The sequence below is a fragment of the Ochotona princeps genome, chromosome 23, assembly GCF_030435755.1.
Source record: "Ochotona princeps isolate mOchPri1 chromosome 23, mOchPri1.hap1, whole genome shotgun sequence".
Taxonomy (NCBI): Eukaryota; Metazoa; Chordata; class Mammalia; order Lagomorpha; family Ochotonidae; genus Ochotona; species Ochotona princeps.
This window is the reverse complement of record NC_080854.1, coordinates 11,114,956-11,136,918: the sequence shown is the minus strand read 5'-3', so window position 1 is coordinate 11,136,918 and position 21,963 is coordinate 11,114,956. Positions and strand designations below refer to the sequence as shown.

The 21,963-nt window shown below is 39.9% G+C and overlaps 2 protein-coding genes across 4 annotated transcripts in view; one reads left to right on the top strand and one right to left on the bottom strand.

Annotated features, from left to right (window-relative positions):
• GPBP1 (GC-rich promoter binding protein 1) overlaps nt 1–19,138 on the top strand; it is a 61,443-nt gene extending 42,305 nt beyond the window's left edge. For all 3 annotated transcript variants that reach the window (XM_058680236.1, XM_058680235.1, XM_058680237.1), the window contains 6 exons: nt 3,168–3,352; nt 4,489–4,629; nt 6,235–6,402; nt 6,786–6,973; nt 16,770–16,872; nt 18,177–19,138. In XM_058680236.1, coding sequence (XP_058536219.1) covers nt 3,168–3,352; nt 4,489–4,629; nt 6,235–6,402; nt 6,786–6,973; nt 16,770–16,872; nt 18,177–18,335 — 944 coding nt within the window. In that variant the 3' untranslated portion in view covers nt 18,336–19,138. The remainder of the gene's footprint in view (nt 1–3,167; nt 3,353–4,488; nt 4,630–6,234; nt 6,403–6,785; nt 6,974–16,769; nt 16,873–18,176) is intronic.
• LOC131483135 (receptor-binding cancer antigen expressed on SiSo cells-like) lies at nt 9,891–10,716 on the bottom strand. The gene is made up of 2 exons (XM_058680238.1): nt 10,386–10,716; nt 9,891–10,099 (listed from the first exon to the last, which is right to left on the bottom strand). The coding sequence occupies exons 1-2, from the start codon at nt 10,714–10,716 to the stop codon at nt 9,891–9,893; spliced, it is 540 nt and encodes a 179-aa protein (XP_058536221.1).
• Nucleotides 19,139–21,963: the final 2,825 nt, after the last annotated feature.

Genomic DNA, 21,963 nt, shown 5'->3' with positions numbered 1-21,963 from the left:
TTTGTGGAGATAATTTAAGAATTATGGAGATAATCTGTTAGTTTCTACCTAATGCAGATGTAAGCTATCCAGGCTACAGTTTGTGTCATCTGGACTCTGTTGCGTGTAGATAATGATGAGGAACACTTTGTTAAATTGGTATGCTTGTATACTTTAGTCCATATAATTATTATGACATGATTGGTTGAACATTTTCATCATATTTCTGTTTTTCTCCTTTCCCTTACTCTTACGGATAAACCATGAATCATTTTACAAGAACACTTCTGGGTTGGACAGTATTAGCCTGATAGTGAAGGTACTAGTTAGGGCCTATCCACAATGGAATAACTGCGTGTGTTTATTATCCTCTTCCTGATGGCAGATTCCTGCTAAGGCACAGTCTAGGGGAGGGGGAAGTTGGCTCAAGTCATTTGATCCTGTCACTCAGATGGAAACTTGGATTTTGTGCTCAATTAGTCTCAGCTTCTGTCCTTGCCGGCATTTGGAAATGAAGTAGCAGGATGAAAGCTGTATCAGACACGCTTTCCTTCTCCTCTTTCCCCCCTTCCAACTACTCTGTCACTCCCTTTTTCTGTCCCTGGCTTCCTCTTGAACTAATATTTTTAAAAATGGGGGCACCTTTCATTTTAAGTACAATTGGAAGCATATTTATTGGAGGTAATATATCAATTTTTTGGTATAGTTTTCTAGGAGCTATTTAAATGTAAAATATTGCATAGTTACAGATTAAATAGCTGCGTTCCATTTTATAAATGAGGGGTTAAATAACTTGTACAAGATTATACAGTTAGTAAGATTGGAGCTAGTATTTGATACAAAAGTGTATATCCTTTACTTCCGTGCTATTGTGTTTAAATATGAGTATTTAAACATAGCCACACTGTCTGTGTCTTCCCTCTGATGCTGTCATTTTCCATCAGGAACTTTTTTCATCTTTTGCTTTGTCAATTCTTTCATGGGCCCTTTGTTAGGCTTTACCTTTCTTTATAGGATGATCCATCAGTCTTAACATTAAGATCTCACAGGGCCCGGCGGTGTGGCCTAGCGGCTAAAGTCCTCACCTTGAAAGCCCCGGGATCCCATATGGCCGCTGGTTCTAATCCCAGCACCCCACTACGCATCCAGCTCCCTGCTTGTGGCCTGGGAAAGCAGTTGAGGACGGCCCAATGCATTGGGACCCTGCACCCGTGTGGGAGACCTGGAGGAGGTTCCTGGCTCCTGGCTTAGGATCGGCACAGCACTGGCTGTTGCGCTCACTTGGGGAGTGAATCATCGGATGGAAGATCTTCCTCTCTGTCTCTCCTCTCTATGTATATCTGACTTTGTAACAAATATAAATAAATCTTTTTTAAAAACTAAAAAAAATTGTATTGAGTCTTAAAGACACATCTGCTTGCTCATCTTCATCTGTCTCTTTTACCTTCCCCCCTCCCCCCCCCCCCCGTTTTAATTTGAAATACTGAAACTGACAGGTTGTTGAAGTTAAAGCTGTTCACTTGTTAAAAAGTGTCTGAGCTGTTCTGAAGTGGGAACCAGAACACACTGCAGGGCTCCTTTGTGGTAGCAGGAATTCAATTAATTGAGCCCTCACTGCTGCCTCCCATGATTGCATTAACAGAGAGCTAGAGTGAGGATGTGGAGCCCTGACTCAGTACCCTATAGAGGCATCGTTACTAACCGCTGGGCTCAGTACCTCCTGAGTTTTATTTTGACCATTGATGATATAGGTATGAAAGATAGATCTGGATCTTTAAATCTTCCATGTAGGATTACTTTGCTTCTACTGCCAACAGCAAGTTTATTTTTGTTTAAAAAAATGTATGTATTGATTTAAAAGAACTAGGGAGTAACAGCCATACCTCCCACCTGCTGATTCACTCCCCAGATAGCTGGACCAGGCTGAAGCCAGGAGTCAAGAACTTCTTCCAACTGTTCCACATGGTTGGCAGGGGCCCAAACACTTGGGCTACCTGCTTATCTGCTACACCACAATGCTGGCTGCTAAAGGACATTATTCCTTAGAAGAAATCATGTTTGGTGAATTTCTGTTTTTGTCTAAAGTAAGCACACATCTCTGCCATACCCAGCCTCACCAAGAAGCTTGAAATGAGCTTCGATTCTCTCTGGGCGTTAGGCTCTTTGTGCATACTCTTAAGCTTGCTTTCCTTTTGCCCAGTAAAAGTGTGTGTGGAGACCCTTCCCTTGCGGATGGGCTTATGTCTCCATTTTGTTTCCTCCTTCCATTTTAGTAATCTTAATGTAAATTTTAGAAGGGAGAAGAAAACTAGGTGCCTACTCAGTTGTATTCAACTGAAAGTCGTCCCAGATATATTTGAATTTATTTAATTTTGCTATTCTGATAAAACTACACCCGCCCTCAACATCTGTGTACCTCTGAAGAACTTGCAAAAGCTCTTAATAGCTTATATTTCTCAAAACTAATCTAATCCTCTTATATATGGATTCCTGTTTTGTTTAAGTAGATTCTGTTTTCCAGGCTAAGATTGTTTCTTACATTTTATTCTTCCTTACTTTTTAAATTTATTCATGCTATCATTATCTATTTACCGAAAGTTATGACTGCAAAGTTTATTATTTGGTTATACATACACAATAATTTAAACTGAGAAAGGTGTTTCGTGCATTTAGCAGCTATAATAGGTTTGAAAGTCTGAATGTAGCAATTGTTTCTAGTACCAAACCAGGGTTGAGTTGGTTGTCTTGTACCTCACACAATGTCCTAAATGTTGTTAGATGACCAGTAAATATTTCAGTGACTTGGGGTTGTGGTTTTTGCGTTAGTCACAGCAATAATTTCATAAGTGAAGTAAGAAGAGAAGAAATCAGGAAATTTAATTCTTTTATAAAAGTTTAGGAAGGAGAAAAGAATTGTATTTTGTAAGTGTTATGAGTCATTTGCATCAGTTTTTTATGTTACTGAAAAATGTTATAATGTTATTAGGGTTTTTGTTTAAATCTTGGTGATTGTGACTATATGAGATCTACGTTTTGTAAAAAGCAGGTATGCTTGTATATTTTGTATTCCAAGGCATAACTGTTAACATTTGGATGTAATCAAGGCTTGGGGTGTATATTCTTTAATTAATTTACCTTATGCTAAAATTTGGGATGGCTTAACTCCTGCTGATACTTTATTTATGCAGAATATCCTCCGAATCCTAAATCTAGAGCTCCAAGGATGTTGGTCATTAAGAAAGGTAATTCAAAGGACTTACAGCTTTCTGGATTCCCAGCAGTAGGAAGTCTTCAGTCACAGCCAGTCAAGAATGGAACAGGTCCAAGTGTTTATAAAGGCTTAGTCCCTAAACCTGCTGCTCCACCAACGAAAGTAAGTTCTAAATGGTTATAGGTACTAGTCTTGATATCAGTTTATTAACTCTTTGGAAAAAGCATAGAAATGTTACATTGAACTGTGAGAATTTTTAAAATGTTGACTTCTAGATGCAAAGATTTGAATCACATGCTGTTATTTATCTTTTCATGCTATCTATGTTCTTGTTTTAGTAGTAAATGAAATTTATAATCAATTTTTGTTTTCCCAGATGTACTTGTGCTACAGTTACTTAGTATATAGTGATCTTTACTTGTTGCTCAGTTTTAGGTTTTATTCAAAAATTCAAACTTTTTTTGGGGGGTGGTGGTGATATAATTAGGGGAAAGAAACCAAACTAGTTTTATTAAGCCTCGAGGAGCAGTGACTTAGACATTTTTTTTCCTTTGCATTTAAAAAAAATAAATTTAGGGGCCAACATTAAAGTGCTGTGGGTTAAAGCTGCTGCTTGGCACTGGTTTGCCGTAACAGAGTACTGCTTTTCGATTCAGCTTCCTTCTGTGCCTGGGAAAGCAGCAGAGGGTGGCCTAAGTACTTGAAATTACCTGTTATCCATGTGGGCCACCAGGATGGTGCTCCTGGCTCCTGCTCTGCTCTGTGGCTGTTGGGCATCTGGGGTGGGAACTAGTGAAGGGAAGAAATACCTTTTATCTCTTCTCTTCCTCATCTTTGAAATGAAACTTTAAAAAGCAATAAGAAAAAAATTGTCAGAGACAGACTGGTTGTCTGCCCAAACAGCTGGAACCCAGTCTCCCATGTGAGAAGGAGCCCTCCAGTCACTTGAGTCATCATCTGCTGCCTCCCAGGCTGTGCATCAGCAGGAAGCTGGAGGTGTGAGGAGACTGCTCAGGATGCTGATCTGGGAAATCTGATGTGAGATGTGGGCATTACCAAGTGATGTCTTAGCGGTTAGACCAGGCATCTGCCCCTACCTAGGTATTTGTGTCTGCATATTGCAGTTTTTTGTTTGTTTTTTGTTTTAGGGGTAGGGGGGAACAAAACTAGAGAACCACATGGGAGTAATGAAGTATTAATTTTAAAAGTTGTTTTTATCTGCAGAATGTAATCATATTTTTAGTTTATTTTATTCTGTGATATGGTTTTGATAGTCATTAATGCTTCTGTTTCTTTAGCCTACACAATGGAAAAGCCAAACTAAAGAGAATAAAGTTGGAACTTCTTTCCCTCATGACTCTTCATATGGTGTTGGCAACTTCAATGCTTTTAAATCAACTGCCAAGAATTTTAGTTCATCAACAAATTCAGTGAAAGAGGTATGGCATTGAAAATTATCCCTTAAGAATGTGATATCTTATTTGTAACAGTGAAGAAAAGACAAGCTTGGGTCTGTCGTGATGGCTCAGTGACTGCGTACTTACCCTTCCAAGCACCAGGATCCCAAATGGATGCTGATTCATGTACCAGCTGCTTATGTTGCTATCCTGCTCCCTGGTTATGGCCTGGGAAACTAGTAAAGGATGGCCCAAAGCCTTGGGACCTTGCACTTGCATGAGAGAACCAGAAGAAGCTCCTAGCTCCTGGCTTGGGATTGGCTTAACGGCCATTGGGGTTACTTGGGGAGTAAACCAGTGGATAGAAGATTTTTTCCCTCTTCTTTTTTTTTAATTAAAAGATTTATTTATTTTTATTGGAAAAGCAGATATACAGAGAGGCGAGACAGAGAGAAAGATCCGTCTTATGGTTCACTCCCAAAGCAGCTGTAATGACTGGAGCTGAGCCAATCTGAAGCCAGGAGCTTCTTCTCGGTCTCCCACATAGGTTGCAGGGTTTCAAGGACTTGGGCTGTCCTTGACTGCTTTCCTGGGCCAAACAGGGAGCTGGATGGGAAGCAGAGCTGCCGGGACATGAACCAGTGCCCCTATGGGATCCCAGCACGTTCTTGGTGAGGACTTTAGCCACTAGACTACCGCACTGGGCCCTGAAAGAATTCTTTCATGTGCTGATTTATTCTTCAAATTACTGCAGTGGTGACCAGATGGCCAGAGCTTGACCACACTAAAGCCAGGAGCAAGGAACTTCTGGAACATAATACAGGAAATATATGGACTGCCAGCATTGCAGGCAGCAGCTTTTTTTCTTGTTGTATAATGTTTATTCCAATTGTATACCTTTTATTTCTTATTTTTCTCAGTTAAGGAGTTCTTGAGCTATAAGGGAAAGAGCAGTTTTACAGGTTTATTGTATTTGGGTTAGAATGCTTAGGTGTTAAGACCAGTTATTAATCAGCATAATTATAGTTGCTTTTATAGCTAATAATTCCATAACAGTTTTTAAATTTTATTTGTTCTCCCACTGTCACTGAAAAATATCAAAGAAACTTAACCAAGAAAAATCCAATTAATATCAGGTTTCTTTTTCGTTTATCTTTCCACTTAAGAATTTTTTTCTCCTGAAATCTAGCATGAGAAATTCCTCATGGAAGTGTTTGTGTCCAGATTCCAAAATCTGTGTGTCTAGAACTGTCCGAACTCCAGAAACTGGAGTACAGTTGGGGGAATTGCTATTGCTTGTGAAAGGGTACTTCAAGAAGTTCACAGGAAATTGGCATTATTTTATCCCGTTTATCTTGAAATTTAGAAAATATTGTTGTAGGAACATTCAGAAAATTCTGTGACATATGAGGTAAACTCCTAAATTTGAGTCTTAGCCATGAGTGTTTCTAGACTTTCTTTGCTTCTGAGGTGAGGAAATTATTAATTTGGTTGGAGAAGGAAAAAAAAAGACTAAAAGAAAAAGGTATTTAAAATAGACCTTAAATCAGTTTTGCATTGTGAATCAAAGCTGTTTGAGTGCTTTATATTGAGACAGACTCCCTGCCTGCATGTCAGTATTTCTGAATTCTTCCTTATTTATATTAGTGTAATCGCTCAAACTCCTCGTCACCTGTTGATAAACTGAATCAACAGCCTCGCCTGACCAAATTGACACGAATGCGCACGGATAAGAAGAGTGAATTTTTGAAAGCATTGAAAAGGGATCGAGTTGAGGAGGAGCATGAAGATGAAAGCCATGCTGGCTCAGAGAAGGTAATGGAGTTTTTATTACTTGGTTTTCTATTAAGATACCATTAGAATGTTCAGGCACATATTTAGGATCTTGAAGGTCAGCTGAACATTCATGCAAATAATGATGTGCTTTCTGAAGTAGGTTTTTCATTCTATAGAAGCTTTGCGAAAGTCAGTCTTGGAATCAGTTACAGTCATCTCTCTGAGACGGTTTTGCCTTTGTCGACTAGATTTGAACATTGTCAGCTTAGTTTTCGATTCTCAGATGAAACTAACTGCTAAATTTAGTGAAGAAATGTGTTACATTTTGTGTGTGTGAGTTCTCACTGGAAATCTACCCAAGATCTGTTAGTTTTTAATAACTGTATTTCTGAGAACTTTTGTTTCAATTCCCAAAAACTCAGGATGAAGACTCATTCAATTTGCATAACAGCAATAGTACTCACCAAGAAAGGGATATAAATCGCAACTTTGATGAAAACGAAATTCCACAAGAAAATGGAAATGCTTCAGTTATTTCCCAACAGATCATTCGATCTTCAACCTTTCCACAAACTGATGTTCTTTCAAGCTCACTTGAAGCAGAGCACAGGCTAGTATTTATTCTTACATTTTCTCTGGCGTGTTAAATATTCCGGATTTCAATATGAAGCCCTTGTGATTTATTTGTGAATAGACTCACAGATCGACCATGTAATATTGTGAATCTCACCTCCAGGTAGCAGTGATTTTTTTCTTTCTACTTAATTAGGAGTTTATTGGCTGTAACTAACACATGATAATTGAAAATGTAGTTTGGGGCTATAGCAAACTTTTCACCAAAGTTAGTGCACTAATTCTACAATCACATTTAGTTTGGAAGTGTAGGATAAGGACTGGGGAGTTCTCATCATAGGACTTTATGATTGTTTACTATATGATGTTTATAAAACATCACTGTCATTCAAATATAACAAGAGTATTTGGCGCAGATACACTTTAACTCAGCAAAATGCTGATTCTGGGCAGCAAATTTTTTTTCTTTTTTAAAGATTTTATTTTTATTACAAAGTCAGATATACTGAGAGGAGGAGAGATAGGAAGTGGAGCTGCCGGGATCAGAACCAGCGGCCATATGGGATCAAGGCGAGGACCTTAGCCACCAGGCCACGCTGCCGAGCCCTGGGCAGCAACTTTTAAGAAAGTAAAAATCATTAAAAATCTTAAGGCCATAGAGAATCAAGTTGAATGTATTTTAATTGTGAAGAAAAAGTTAATGGGGATTTTAAGCTATCAGAACTGGGTGTTTTTATTTATTTTTCTACATAGGATACAATTATTTGTCCAAGACACATCAGTCAGTTCCACAAGTAAAGATTATCTCTTGCTTGTTGTATAATTTTTTTGAAGATTTACTTATTTTCATTGGAAAACCAGATATACAGAGAGGCAAGAAAGAGAGAAAGATCCATCCGATGGTTCACTCCCCAAGCAGCCACAATGGCTGGAGCTGAGCCAACCTGAAGCCAGGAGCCAGGAGCTTCTTCTCGGTCTCCCACGCGGTTGCAGGGCTTCAAGACTTTCGGCCGTCCTCGATGCTTTCCCAGGCCACAAGCAGGACAATGGATGGGAATCGGGGCTGTTGTGATTAGAACCTGTGCCCATATGGGATCCCGGTGTGTTCAAGGCGAGGACTTTAGCCACTGAGCTACCACGCTGGGCCCTTGTTGTATAATTTAATGTATCAATCCTTAGCAAAAAACATAGATAACCTTCATTATGTTATATGTATATATATATATTTTTAAAGATTTTATTGTTATTGGAAAGCCGGATAAACAGAGAGGAGGAGAGACAGAGAGGACGATCTTCCATCCGATGTTTCACTGCCCAAGTGAGCCGCAACGGGCCGGTACGCGCCAATCTGATGCCGGGACCAGGAACCTCTTCCGGGTCTCCCACGCGGGTGCAGGGTCCCAAAGCTTTGGGCCATCCTTGACTGCTTTCCCAGGCCACAAGCAGGGAGCTGGATGGGAAGTGGAGCCGCCGGGATTAGAACCGGCGCCCACATGGGATCCCGGGGCTTTCAAGGTGAGGACTTTAGCCGCTAGGCCACGCCGCCGGGCCCTATATGTATATTTAAAATAGCTAGAGAGACAATCTAAAAGCTGTGAAATAAATTAATGGCTACTGAATGGAGGTAGGTGTAGAACTGAAGTCCTTAAAGACATTACATCTTAAAATCTGTAGTGAAATGGCTAATGTATTAACACTTGCTCAAAAGTTAAAATAGTTTAAAACAAATATGTCATTGGAGCTGATTTTCAATATTTATATATATGCAATATAAATTACAAATATGTATAACAATATGACACCATTCAAAAGAATGATGTACAAAATTTTATAAATAAAATTATTGCATTTAATGTCACTGTATTGTAAACCAAAAGCATCCAATTTCTTAATGTTATATCAAACATAAACAATACCAGTTCAAAATAGAGAACATTTGTGCCAACAGTAGTTCCTAACAACAAATAAGGAAGCTAAAGCCCTACCTCTGGCTCATTTAAAACCGGTAATCAGGGAAACAAAAAAATATTAAAACTATTTACTTTATAATTATGCACATTGTAGAAAGGCAAAATAGCAGAGTTCCTTCCCATCATAAAACTCTTTACACCCATTGTGCCCGATGCGATAGCACAGTGGCTAAAGTCCTCGCTTTGCATGTGCCGGCATCCCATATGGGCGCCGATTCTAATCCCGGCAGCTCCACTTCCCATCCAGCTCCCTGCTTGTGGCCTGGGAAAGCAGTCGAGGATGGCCTAAGGCCTTGGGACCCTGCACCTGTGTGGGAGACCTGGAAGAAGCTCCTGGTTCCTAGCTTTGGATTGGCTCAGCTCCAGCCGTTGCTGCCACATTGGACGGAACATCTTCCTCTCTGTCTCTCTTCCTCTTCTCTGTATATCTGCCTTTCCAATAATAATAAATCTTTTAAAGATTTTTTCAATTATTTATTTTTATTACAAAGTCAAATAAATAAAGATTTATAAAGAAAGATCTAGTGCGCTAGTGTATGGCGCCGGTCCCAAAAATAAATAAATCTTAAAAAAAAAAAACAAAACAGAAAACTGTTTCCACCCATTCATTTAGCTAGAAACACTAGCCTGAGAGGTACGATAACAATCCATTTGTAATAATTTCTCTACAGCAAACAACTATGTTTCATTTGGAGCGTGTTGAAGAAAATATCTCATAAGTCTTGAGTCTCAATCACGACGACTTTAGCTGAGACTCCAAGAAACTTTGGGAGAATCTTGGGTGTCCAAGATTCCATTAAAATCAAGTAATAGTTTGTATTCTGAAAATACTTTCATATCACATGCCAGCGCTGCCTAGGTTGTAGAGCTTGGGTTTCTCTTACTGGCACTATGACATCTCACGAACAGTGGTTATGACAGTCTCACACCTTTTGTTCATTTTTCATACACCTCTGAGCTTCCTTTTTTCCTTTTTCCTCCATTTTATTCTGCTGGTCTCTCTTCTCTGTCTGCTATCTTCTGTTGCCACGCCGCATCTTCCTTCTCTCCCCATGCGTTAGTATTTTCTTGCCAGGTATATAAATTACCTAATTCAGAAGATTGATGAGCAAAAGGCATATCTTGTGTAGCTGTTAATCTACTGGAGAAACCTGTGCTACCATCTGGGATCCCAAAATTTAACGGTTCTCTTTCTTTTTTCTTTTCTTTTTCTTTTTTTTTTTTTTTTAATTGCAAAATCAGATATACAGAGAGAAGGAGAGAGAGAGGATCCAAACCCGGGAGCCAGGAACCTCTTCCGGGTTCCCACGCGGGTGCAGGGTCCCAAAGTTTTGGGCCGTCCTCGACTGCTTTCCCAGGCCACAAGCAGGGACCTGATGGGAAATGGAGCTGCCGGGATTAGAACCGGCGTCCATATGGGATCCCTGTGTGTTCAAGGCGAGGACTTTAGCCGCTAGGCCATGGCGCCGGACCCAGTTCTCTTAATAAGGATTTTCTGAGTTTTCCTTATAGTTGGTGTCATGTCTTTAAAATAATCGGGTTCCAACTGTTCCAGAGCATTCTTTGATACTGACAGATTTCCATTCCCTTCTTCAGTTTTTGCACTTGTTGGTGCATCTTCAACCCAGGAATTCTGCTCTTCAACGTTTGTCTGCTTAGGAACTAATGAATAGTCAACTGTAGTTGGTAAAGTTATTTGGTCTCCACTTTTCCTTCCTCTGCCAGATCTGCATATTAATCTCTTTAAGAATGAGAATACTGTTGCTAGGCAGGTACAAACCAGAAACAACCAAAACTGAGTAATGGCCATGGTGAGAATTCTTTCCCACCCGCCTGGTGGAGGTTCCGAGCCGTGCACATGCATGCCGCCGCACGCCTCCTCGAATTCGCCCGCCACGGTTTCAGGCGCAGCACCACTGCTTCAGAGCCAGGCCCACGCTCCACCTGTGTCCGTGGACACTTGGTTTTTTTCTTGTATGTGAAATCACTCTGTGTATGTGTGTTTTAAATCCATCATTTTCCATTCAACTGGGTCTCATGGGTGCAGTCCTGAACCCATGCGCTGTCTTCTGCTGCCTTTCCAGTTTATTAGCAGGTCATCCCATGTGGGATGTTGGCACCGTAAGTGCAGGCTTTAGCGTGCGGTTTCATGGCACTAATCCCAACAGAGTGTTTTCAAGATTTGTTTGTGTTGTGGTATATGACAGTACTTTGTTCCTTTTATGTCTTAAGTAAATACATAAAGGTTTAATTGATACTGCATGTGGTGATTCAGTTTGGCATTTTGGAAAAATATGATTGTGTTCGCAAAATGCACTATTTTATGAAATCTTCATTAGCAGTACACCAGTTCCATTTTTGTCATTCTCACCTCTACCTGGTATCATCTTTGTTTGGTTCTCAGCTTTCTTAAGTGTATCTGATTACTTTTGGGGGGTTTTAATACATGTTTCTCTTAATGGCTATAAGTGTTGAGCAAGTTTTCATGTTCCTACTGGTCATTTACTGTTTCTGGGCAAAATATTTAAAATAAAATATGTTGTTCAAAATTTTTCATCAAGCTGTTGAAGTGAAGAGTTCTTTATTTTATGTATGTATGTGTGGGAATATACATATACATATATATTTTTTTCAACTTGAAAGTCACTGTTACTGAGAGATACCCTCTTTCCACATTGGCTCACTCCCCAGTGTCAGAAATGGCCAGAGCTTGGGGTACTCTGAAGCTGGGAAACCAAGAACTTATTCCTGGCCAATAGCAGGGCACTGGATCAGATGTGGAGCAGTCAGCACTGGTATGGAATGCCTGCGCTGCAGGCTTAGCTTGTTTTGCCACTGTGCTGGTCCCTCATTGATGTCCTTTGAAAGGCAAAACAAGGTTTCCTGATTTGTTTAGACAATATTTTATTCACTTCTTTTCATCTACTTGTAAAGCAGGAAGTAAAACAGAGAAATCTTTTGCCTATTGGTTCGCTCCGCAAGTTCCTTAAACAGCCAGGCTAGAGCCAGGAGTCAGGAACTGTGTCTCCACTTAAGTATCAGGGGCCCAAGCACTTGGGCCATCATTTTCTGACTCACAGGAAGCATTAACATGAGACTGAACCAGAAGTTCAGGAAGAGCAAAGGCTCGGACTGGCACTCAAGTATGAGATGTGGCCATTCCATGCAGCAGCTTAACAAACTGCCACCCACATTTCAGTTTTGATGAAGTCTGGTTTATTGTCCCTCTACCCCCTACCTCCCCATCATATAACTTATGTAAGGAATAAGCTACAAAACCCAAGTCCAAATTAAAGTGTCCCCCAGGTGGTTACCCACGGTGTTTATTTTTAGTGTAGTTTTTCAAAAGCAAATTCTGATTTCATCATAATATAGCTTGCCAAGCCTACCCGCCAACAATATTTTGTTTACTTGGATGAATTAGAGAGGGAGATAATGTTTCCATACCTTGGCTCACTCATCAGATGACTATTTTCCAGGACTAGAATAGTGCCAGACTGAAAGCAGTAACTTCTAGATGTCCCACATGGGTGCAGGGGCCCAAGGGCTTGGATCACCTCCCACTGCTCTCACAGGCACATGAGCGCCGAGCTGCCATGGAAGTGGTGCTAGCAGGACATGATTGTGGCAGTCATACTGAAGGCTGGCTTCGCAGGAGTTGACTTCACCTGCCGAGACATTATTGATGGTCTCTTGCTACAGTTTTTTTGTTGTTGTTTTTTTGTTTTGTTTTGCTTTTAAGATTTACTTATTTGTTGGAAAGGCATATTTCTAGGGAGAAAGGTCTTCCATCCACTAGTTCACTCCCCAGGTGGCCAAAATGTCCAGAGCTAAGCTGATCTGAAGCTAGGAGCTTTTTCCGGGTCTTCCATGTGGATACAGGGTCCCAAAGCTTTGGGCTGTCCTCCATTGCTTTCCCAGGCCACAAGCACGGAGCTGGATGGGAAGTGGAGCAGTTGAGATGCGAACCGATACCCATGTTGAATCCAACATGTGGAAACCAAGGCTTTTAGCTACGGAACCATCATGCTGTGCCTTCCCAATATAGTCTGAGAACATTTTTTTAATCTTTATTTATTATTGTTATTTTATGATATGGTTTCATAGGCTCCTGGGATTTCCCTTATCCCCTCCCCAATGGCCCCCCCCCCCAGTTCCTCTATATCAATTACTGAAGTATAGTTCTTCATACACACTCATATATCCATCATTGCAGGCATGGACAATGGCAGAGAGTCCAGAATCCTATTGTCAAGATATAGGAAACAGTTTCATTGTAAGTCCATCTTTGTCTGAAAGTAGAGTTGCATACTACATTGTATCCTCACATCTGGATATGTTAGTCTCCATTTCACAGTTACTGTACATCCCCTTAAATGATAAGTCGCAATACAAAACCAACAATAGGAAGAAAAAAGAAATTTACAATGCCATGAAGTTAAATAACATGTTACTAAATATGACAGTCTCCATTACACAGCTACTATACATCCCCTTAAATGAAAAGCCACAAAACAAAATCAGCAACAGGAAGGAAAAAAAATTAACAACACCATGAAGTTAAATAATATGCTACTGAATGATGTGTTGCTGAAGAAATGAAAAAGAAAATCAAGAACCTTCTTAAAGAAAATGATGATGCAGTATGATCTATGAGTCATTGAAGAATTTAATCACAAGAAACTACTTTACAAAAACAAAAAATCAAAATCCATGAGATATAGTTTCTGCTGATTTTTGTTGGTGAAATATGTCTCCTGAAGGCAACAAATGGATGGGTTTTGTTTTTTAATCCAATCTACTAATCTATGACATTTGATTGAGCTTAAGCCACTTACATTCAGGGCTAATATGTATGGGTAGTAATGGTCTTGTCATTTTAGCAATGGTTTGTTCATTGTTTTAGTCTTCTGTTGTTATTTTACTGGGATGTTCTTCGCATTTGCCTTTGGTTTTGTCTGGTGTTATTCCTCTTCTATGTCGAGAACATCTTGAATTATCATTTGTAGGGCAGGTTTGGAAGAGGCATATTCTTTTAACTTTTATTTACTGTGGAAGAGTTTTATTTCATTTTCAAAGACAAAAGAAAGCTTTGCTGGATATGTTATCCTGGGCTGACAATTTTTTTCTTTTAGAATCTGGAATATGTCACTCCATTCTCTTCTTGCCTGTAGAGTTTCCTGTGAGAGGTCTTCTGTGAGTTTAATTGGCATTCCTTTATATGTCAGTTGATTTTTTTCATGTGCACTTCTAAGGATCTTTTCCTTATGTTCGATTGAAGAGAGCCTGATCATCATGTGTCTTTGTGAAGATCTCTTTTGATCAAGCCTGTTGAGAGTCCTGTGCCCCTCCTGGATGTTGTTTCCCAATTCTTTCTCTAGATTAGGAAAAAAATTTCCCTTATTATTTCATTAAATATATTTGTAAAACCAGTTTCTTTTTCTGCACCTTCTGGGACTTCCATCACTCTTATATTAGACCTCTTAATAGTTTTAATCATAGGTTTTTAAGTGGTTAAGTCTTTGAATTGAAGTTTGATATTTTTTGATAGTTTGGTATTTTTTTTTAACCCTGTGATGTTCAGAGTTGATAGTCACATGTTTTGTAGAATTGTCTGATGTTAACATTGTATATAAATTTGTCCAACAGAAAATTCTTGCATCCTATAGGACCAGGCTTATTGTATAGCGTGGTACTTAATCAAAAATGCACTTGATTGATTTAAATTCTTTCCACATGTCCTAGAGACGCATTTAATTCTATGACAGTGAGGAACTGTTATTTTACTGTGGAGTAACATTTATATAATTTTTAAAAATTTGTTTTACTTTTTATGATTGTTAATATTAGTAGGTTAGATACAATTCTAAGAACAAAGTGACATTCCCATCTGGTTTTCTTCTCCCTTTTAGCTTCTGAGATAAATTCATAGAAATTTTAATTTCAGCTTCCATTTTCATTAGAAATCTAAGCTCAGTGACATCAGAAAAAGTATACATATGTATATGTATATTTTTGAAGCTTATTTGTTTGAAATATAGAGTGACAGAGTGGTGGTGGCGGCAGGGGAGTGGAGATGATCCACCTACGGTTGCACCCCTCAGATGGCTGCAGTGACCAGGGCTGGGCAGGGCTGGGCAGGGCTGGGCAGGGCTGGGCCGGGCTGAAGCCAGCAGTCAGGAACTCCATCCACTTCACCATGTGGGTGACAGATTGCTTTCCAAAGTGCATTAATGGGAAGCTGTATCACAAATAGAGCTCTCTTGTGGGATTCTGGTTTGATCTACTCTACCACAATTCAGGCCCCAGAAGAAATGCTTTAAAAGCAAAGTGCCCATGAGTGTTATAGTAGTACTTGTAATTATAAGAGAAGGGGTGACATTTTTTTTTTCTTGCTTTTTTTTTGGTGTGGTTTTTTTTTTTTTTTTGGATTAAACTTTTAGAAGCATGTAACACTTCTATACTCTGAACGGAGAGGGCTTCATCAGAGGATTGGTTAGGATTTTCTTAAATTTATTTATGGTGATTTTTTCCATCTATGTTATTCAGTTAAGATTCAGGTTTAAAAATAAAATGAGTAAAAGTAAAGATTTAACTGAAGCAGTTAGGTTGTTTTAATACTTTAGATCTATAGATTCTGAATTTAATAATATTGAGTGGTGGGAGTAACATTTCAAGGAGGAGGTCATCTTAACTAAAGATCAGTCAGTAATGGTAAAACTCAAAAGGTGACTGAAAAGAAGAACAGAAATAATAACTAATGATGATTTGGCGTTTTGGTTGGGAGGCAGCATGTTTAGTAAATGTGCCTTGAAATAGTCAGGGAAATTATTTATGTGATCTTATTTCTCTATCTGCAGTATGGGTATCTTGTCAAGTTTTTTTTTTTTTATTTTCCTTTTGTCTCTTGTAGCTGAAAGTTTGTAGCTAATACATGGCAGGCTAAAGATAAGAAAATGACTAGTTCTAAGTAGGAGCACAAAACACTTCAATAGTACAGTTTGTTAAAGTTTGCCAGACCTGTATTCTGTAAGTCGCTTAGGAAGCAGATACTCTGAAGAGAGGTGTCACATGTCATATTGGTTGCTATAATCATTCATAGGTTAGTTCTCGGGCCCAGTGCGATAGTGTAGTGTTTTAAAGTCCTCGCCTTGAATGTGCCAGGATCCCATATGGGTGCTGGTTCTAGTCCCGGCAGCCCTGCTTCCCATCCAGCTCCCTACTTGTGGTCTGAGAAAGCAGTTGAGACAGCCCAAAGCTTTGGGACCCTGCACCCGCAAGGGAGACCCGGAAGAAGCTCCTGGCTTCTCTTAGTTCTCTGAAAAGCTTTTCTTAGCTCTGTTTGCCTGAGATAGCAGTATTTACTAGTTTTCAAAATTGAAATGAATTATGGTATAACCATATTTGTCATTATTTAGATTGTGCTTTAATAGATGTTAAGTCATTTTTGTTACTGAATGCCTCTTTCAAATTACACTGTGGATGATGCTTTGCATGCTCATAAGAGACCGAATCATACATGCATGGGAGAATGTATTCCAGCCTTTTCTTCTCAATGTAAAAACCTAATAAGTAGCCGAGAATATGGTGGGTTGTGGTTGAATTGGAGAAAAAATGGGAGGGGCATAGACAGCAGCATTTGTACACAATTTAGAAGGTTCTCTTCATGCCTTTGCCATTGCTTAGTTTCCTTTCCAGAGAGCCTTGACTGCAGATTAAACAGTAAGGTAATATAGTAGACTTTTAACCTTTTGATTTGCAGATTCAAAACTGAAAATCGTGTATCAGATTTCTTGCACACAGTGTATGTGGAATTTCTTTTGAGGTGTCTCAAATTAACTCTATTTCATCCATCCTTTTCAGATTGTTAAAAGAGATGGGGTGGCAGGAAGACAGTGAAAATGATGAAACATGCGCTCCCTTAACTGAGGATGAGATGAGAGAATTCCAAGTTATTAGTGAACAGGTAAGATAACCAGAAATGTACTGATTGGTTTTTTTAAAAAAATAATTAATTTTATTCTTGATGATGTTTACATAGTTTACAGGAATGCACACTCATGTGGACCACCAATCAGGGTGGCGAGAGTCGCGAAAGGCTGGGATTGGATGAATCCAGTTCCTCCAATTTCCTTTTTTCTTGCGGTATCTGGGAAAAGTGGAGGGAGAAGGTGAGAGGGCCACTCCCAGCATCCCAACTGTATTAGTACCCAGGATGAGGGATGGCTACCCGATGGTATCTTGGGGTCACTGATGTGGAACATTTTCTGAGGGTGCTGCTCAGATGGTTTTGATAGTTCTGAGATGCTGTTGATTTTGTTGCTCCAAGGTTGAGGAAATCTTCCAGGGCCCATTGGCTGACATATGCCATCTTAGAGTCTCAATTTGCCCAGGTACTTGTCCAGGAGAGCTGTCCAGTTTATTCTGCTCTCCATAGCACTAGACATCCTCTGCATGCCTCAATAAACTGGTTGTCATGTCCTTCATGAACATCTGGGTATGTCATCCACTGCAAAGCAACTGTGGAAACCCAGTTCTGACATGCACTCCATGATCCTGTGTTTTTCATCGTGGTTGAATTTCTGAATCCAGTGATCCTGTTGGGTGTGACCCTAACCTGACTCCTTTGTGTGCTGCCAGCCAGTGTGGATTCCGGCTCAGTTCATCACCCACGCCAGCCGTGCATGTGTACGAGAACTAGTTGGAGTGACCCCCTAAAACTCCCTCCAGGCCCGTCTCCAGGTCTGCCCATTTCAGTAGTTGCAGCAGACTGGTCTGATCTGTCCTGTATCTCATTTGGCTCTTGTACACACCAGTGGATGCCGCAGCCTGGCTTGGCACAACAAACCCTAATCCAACCCACTGTCAGTAGGTGCTACCACCTGTCCCGCCAGGCCTGCCCTAAGCCCTGGTTCTCACGCTCATCAGGGGGAGTTGTGGATATATATGATGGATACCACTTGGTATTTATTATAGCATTCAGGAAATTTAGAAAGGTTTACTTAATACCTTAGTACGTATAATGGAGTTAAAATTCACATTTAGCTTGTGTAGATGCAGAAATGTTTCCCAATAATTGACTTATTCCTGTGGGCCAGTTGTATGTTTCTTTTTTGTAAATAAGACATTACTGTGGAATGTCTAGGATGGGATAGTTTTATTAACCTTATCGTATTCATGGTTACAATTGTTCTAACATTACTAGATTCTTAGTGGGTAAATAACTCTTAAGGGACCATTTGTTCATTTTATTTTCTTGTTATGTTATAGTTACAGAAGAATGGTCTGAGAAAAAATGGTTTCTTGAAAAATGGCCTCATCTGTGACTTCAAGTTTGGACCCTGGAAAAACAGCACTTTCAAACCCACGATTGAAAATGATGACACAGAGACTAGTAGCAGCGACACATCGGATGACGACGATGTGTGAAGGATTTCCTAACAGCTTTAGAAATTTTAGTGTGACACATCTCTCATACAGTTTGGGGTGAATTGTAAAAATGAAGAACTATAATTTATGTAGTAAAATACCCCAGTAGAAGATGATTTTTGGGGGGACTTCAGTATGAAGAGAACCAAGAATGTTGTGTTGAACTGTGTTGAACATTATTTCTTTGTAAATGAATGTTGTAGAAATGAGGACTTTGGTTGATCCAACATTGACTTTCTTCATCACTGCAGCATTTCTCTGACTAGCAATGTGACGATGTAACAAATGAGATTTTCTCATTTAATAATAAAAATTGTGTAATGTTTTGCAAAGCTTCTGTCTTAAAATGTCCAGGTCTTAAGAAAAAAAAAGGCAGCTTAACTGTTTTGCTTGCAGAGTCCTATCTTTTTCGTACAATGGAAGTCTTCAAGTCCACTTTGTGCGCCCCTCACCCTGCACCCGACAATGGGGAGAAAACAAAGAGAATGTAGCATGTTGGCTAAAACTGGAGCAAAGTTAATCTCCTAAACTCAACTGCTGTACTAGTCACCTTTTACAATATAAATTGCTCTTTCCTCATTTGTGGTGCAGTCAGTGTTACAAGGAAGACTTGCCACATTTCCAAATTTTCAGAGATGATTTTTCAAGAGCTTTATTTGGGTTTATGTTGTCAGATCAGGATTTTCAGAGTTGATGGAAGAGCCTTGTGGGAAAAGTTATTTTGATAAATTATTACACATGCAGAAAACTGATCAAGTTGACTGGATCTGTCCACAACATGAAAATAAACTGGATTTTGAGAATCTTGTTGTTCTCTGGAGTATTCAAGGTATTGCTCTAAACACAGTGTGTTGGACTTGCAATCTGAAGTCAGGAGAAGCAGCTAAACCTTTATAAGCACAAGCTTATCAAATGGATGTTAGCAGTCTTCATTTGCACATTAAGTTTAGATTGTTTTATTGTTCAGTAAATTGGCTTTCTGTATATTTATATTTGCTTTTTCTGGATTTGTTTAGCCTTGTGTGCTTTCTGCTTCCCCTATCCTATGTTTTAAGATATGCTGATTGTTAAAAAAATAATCCTAGCATGAGGATTGCTGAGGTTTTGTTGGCAGATTGATCTAATCCTAAGGTTCTGATTCTTTCAGAGTGTCTTCTCAAACAGCTGCAGTGTTGATTTTTTTTTTAAATTATTTTCATTGGAAAGTCAGAGAGAGAAGAGACAGAGAGGGAGATCTTCCACCCTTTGATTCACTCCCCAGACGAGCGGAGCTGAGCCGATCTGAAGCCGGGAGCCTCCCACGCGGGTGCAGGCTCCCAAGGCTTTGGGCTGTCCTCAGCTGCTTTTCCAGGCCACAGGCATGGAGTTGGACGGGAAGTGCCCACATGGGATCCTGGTGTGTACTAGATGAGGACTTCAGCCTCTAGGCCACGGCACTGGGCCCGCTGCAGTGTTGTTGCTGTTCCCACATCAGAACTATGTTTACACCCCCAGCTTGTCTCCAGGAGCGGTGTTTTTAGTTGGTGTTTCCAGGAGACTTACTGTCATGAGGAAATTAGAAACAGGAATTTTGCGTCTTCAAAAAGCTGCTGAAAATGGGCTTTTATTATACAGTTTTTACCACAGTTCTGTAAATCGGCCAAACTTACATGTAGCTTAGGCTTCTAGAAAATCCAAACCATACTTTGATAAATGTGTCAGAATCATATGTTGGGAGTCTTAGCTGGCATTATTTGATTCCTGTATTAATGAAGTCTGCCAGATACGGACTGTATTTGCTTACACAGCTAGAAGGGACCTAAGAAAATGAGATTTCCGTTAAATGTGTGCCCTGTTGTTTTTCTGATTTTTTTTCCTATCAGCTACAATCAGAATAACATTTCCTTTCCTAATTCCCATTTATAAGTAGTTAATGTCTTTTTGTGATCTTAAGAATTACGGTATGGGATGGGTGAGGTAGTTATTTCTTGTAAATATGGCATAGAAAAATGAGTTATCCTGTTAGATGATGGCATTGACAAACTGTAGATACAGTATGGAATTGTTGAACTTGAGATAAGTAGACCATGGAGGTTTGAAAAGTAATTTTGGCTGCCTCAGTTTTTCTGGAAGATTTTACATGATTAGAAGGAGAGACAGGTCCTCCATCTGCTGGGTCATTCCCCAAATGGCTGCTGTGGCCAGAGCTGGGCTGACAAGGAGCTAGAAACTTCTTCCAGGTCTGCATGTGGGAGCAGAGTTCCAAGGACTTTGTTGCTGTTCTAGGCCCTGAGCAGAGCTGAATTGAAAGTGGAGCAGCCAGGGCCCAAACTGGCTCACCTATGGGATGCCAACACTACAGGGTGGAAAGTCAGCTTTTTGCCACCACATTATACAAGATGTTTTAAAAGGATAACCCCACATTTTATTGAAGTATATATTGAGGTAAAGAGCATAAAATTTAATGTTCTGACCCATAAAATTAAAATAGTAGACAAATGTAATTTTGGCCTCACTACCCAGCTCCTAATTCTTGGTGTTCTTGTTTAAATGTTTGTCTCATTACCAAATACCATATCCCTGACATGGTTTTGCTTTTGTTTTTGTTTTTCCCTTCTGTTTGTTTTGGTATAAAATGCAATTGAGTGCCCGGCGTGGTGGCCTAGCAGCCAAAGTTCTCACCTTGAACACACCGGGATCCCATATGGGCGCCGGTTCTAATCCCGGCAGCCCCACTACCCATCCAGCTCCCTTCTTGTGGCCTGGGAAAGCAGTTGAGGACAGCCCAAAGCCTTGGGACCCTGCACTCACATGTGACACCCGGAGAGGCTCCTGGCTCCTGGCTTTGGACTGGCTCAACTCCAGCCGTTGCAGCCGCTTGGGGAGTGAATCATCAGATGAAAGATCTTGCTCTCTGCCTCTCTCCCCTCCCTATGTATCTGACCTTCCAATAAAAATAATCTTAAAATACATCAAACACAATACATTTTTGAGATGTTACTTTAAAATCATTACCAGATAAATTTTGTCAACTGCATTTTTTTATTTATTTTTATTACAAAGTCAGATATACAGAGAGGAGGAGAGACAGAGGGGAAGATCTTCCGTCTGATGATTCACTCCTCAAGTGAGCCGCAATGGCTGGTGCTGCGCTGATCCGAAGCTGGGAACCAGGAACCTCTTCTGGGCCGTCCTCGACTGCTTTCCCAGGCCACAGGCAGGGAGCTGGATGGGAAGTGGAGCTGCCGGGGTTAGAACCGGTGCTCATATAGGATTCCGGTGCATGCAAGCCAAGGATTTTAGCCACTAGGCTAGCATGCTGAGCCCACTAATGTTTGATTTTTAAGGTTTAGAATAGTTTTCATAAATATTTATGAAAAATAAAATGCAAATATTTATGTTGAAATTGGTAATGCCTGATTTATACTGAATTTAAGTATGCTTGAACGAATTTTAGGGGTTTTTTCCACTAGTTCTTATAAGGTATGATTATATAAGCTCATTCTAAATTGATTTAGAAATACCTACCTCATTATCCCTAACCTGATACCAGTTTCTACATGTATGCTCCGTAATTTAAACCAGTTTTTGTGTGTGCCTTCATTAGAACCCAGATAAGTTAGAAAAGGCAAATTGCTGTGATGTGGTT

What these genes read in the sequence shown, in the direction of transcription:
- LOC131483135 (XM_058680238.1), bottom strand. Translation starts at nt 10,716, where the DNA reads ATGGCCATTACTCAGTTTTGGTTGTTTCTGGTTTGTACCTGCCTAGCA. An exon ending in TCAGAAAATCCTTATTAAGA is followed by an intron (nt 10,100 to 10,385) that starts GAACTGGGTCCG and finishes AAAAGAAAAAAG; the next exon opens with AAAGAGAACCGTTAAATTTT.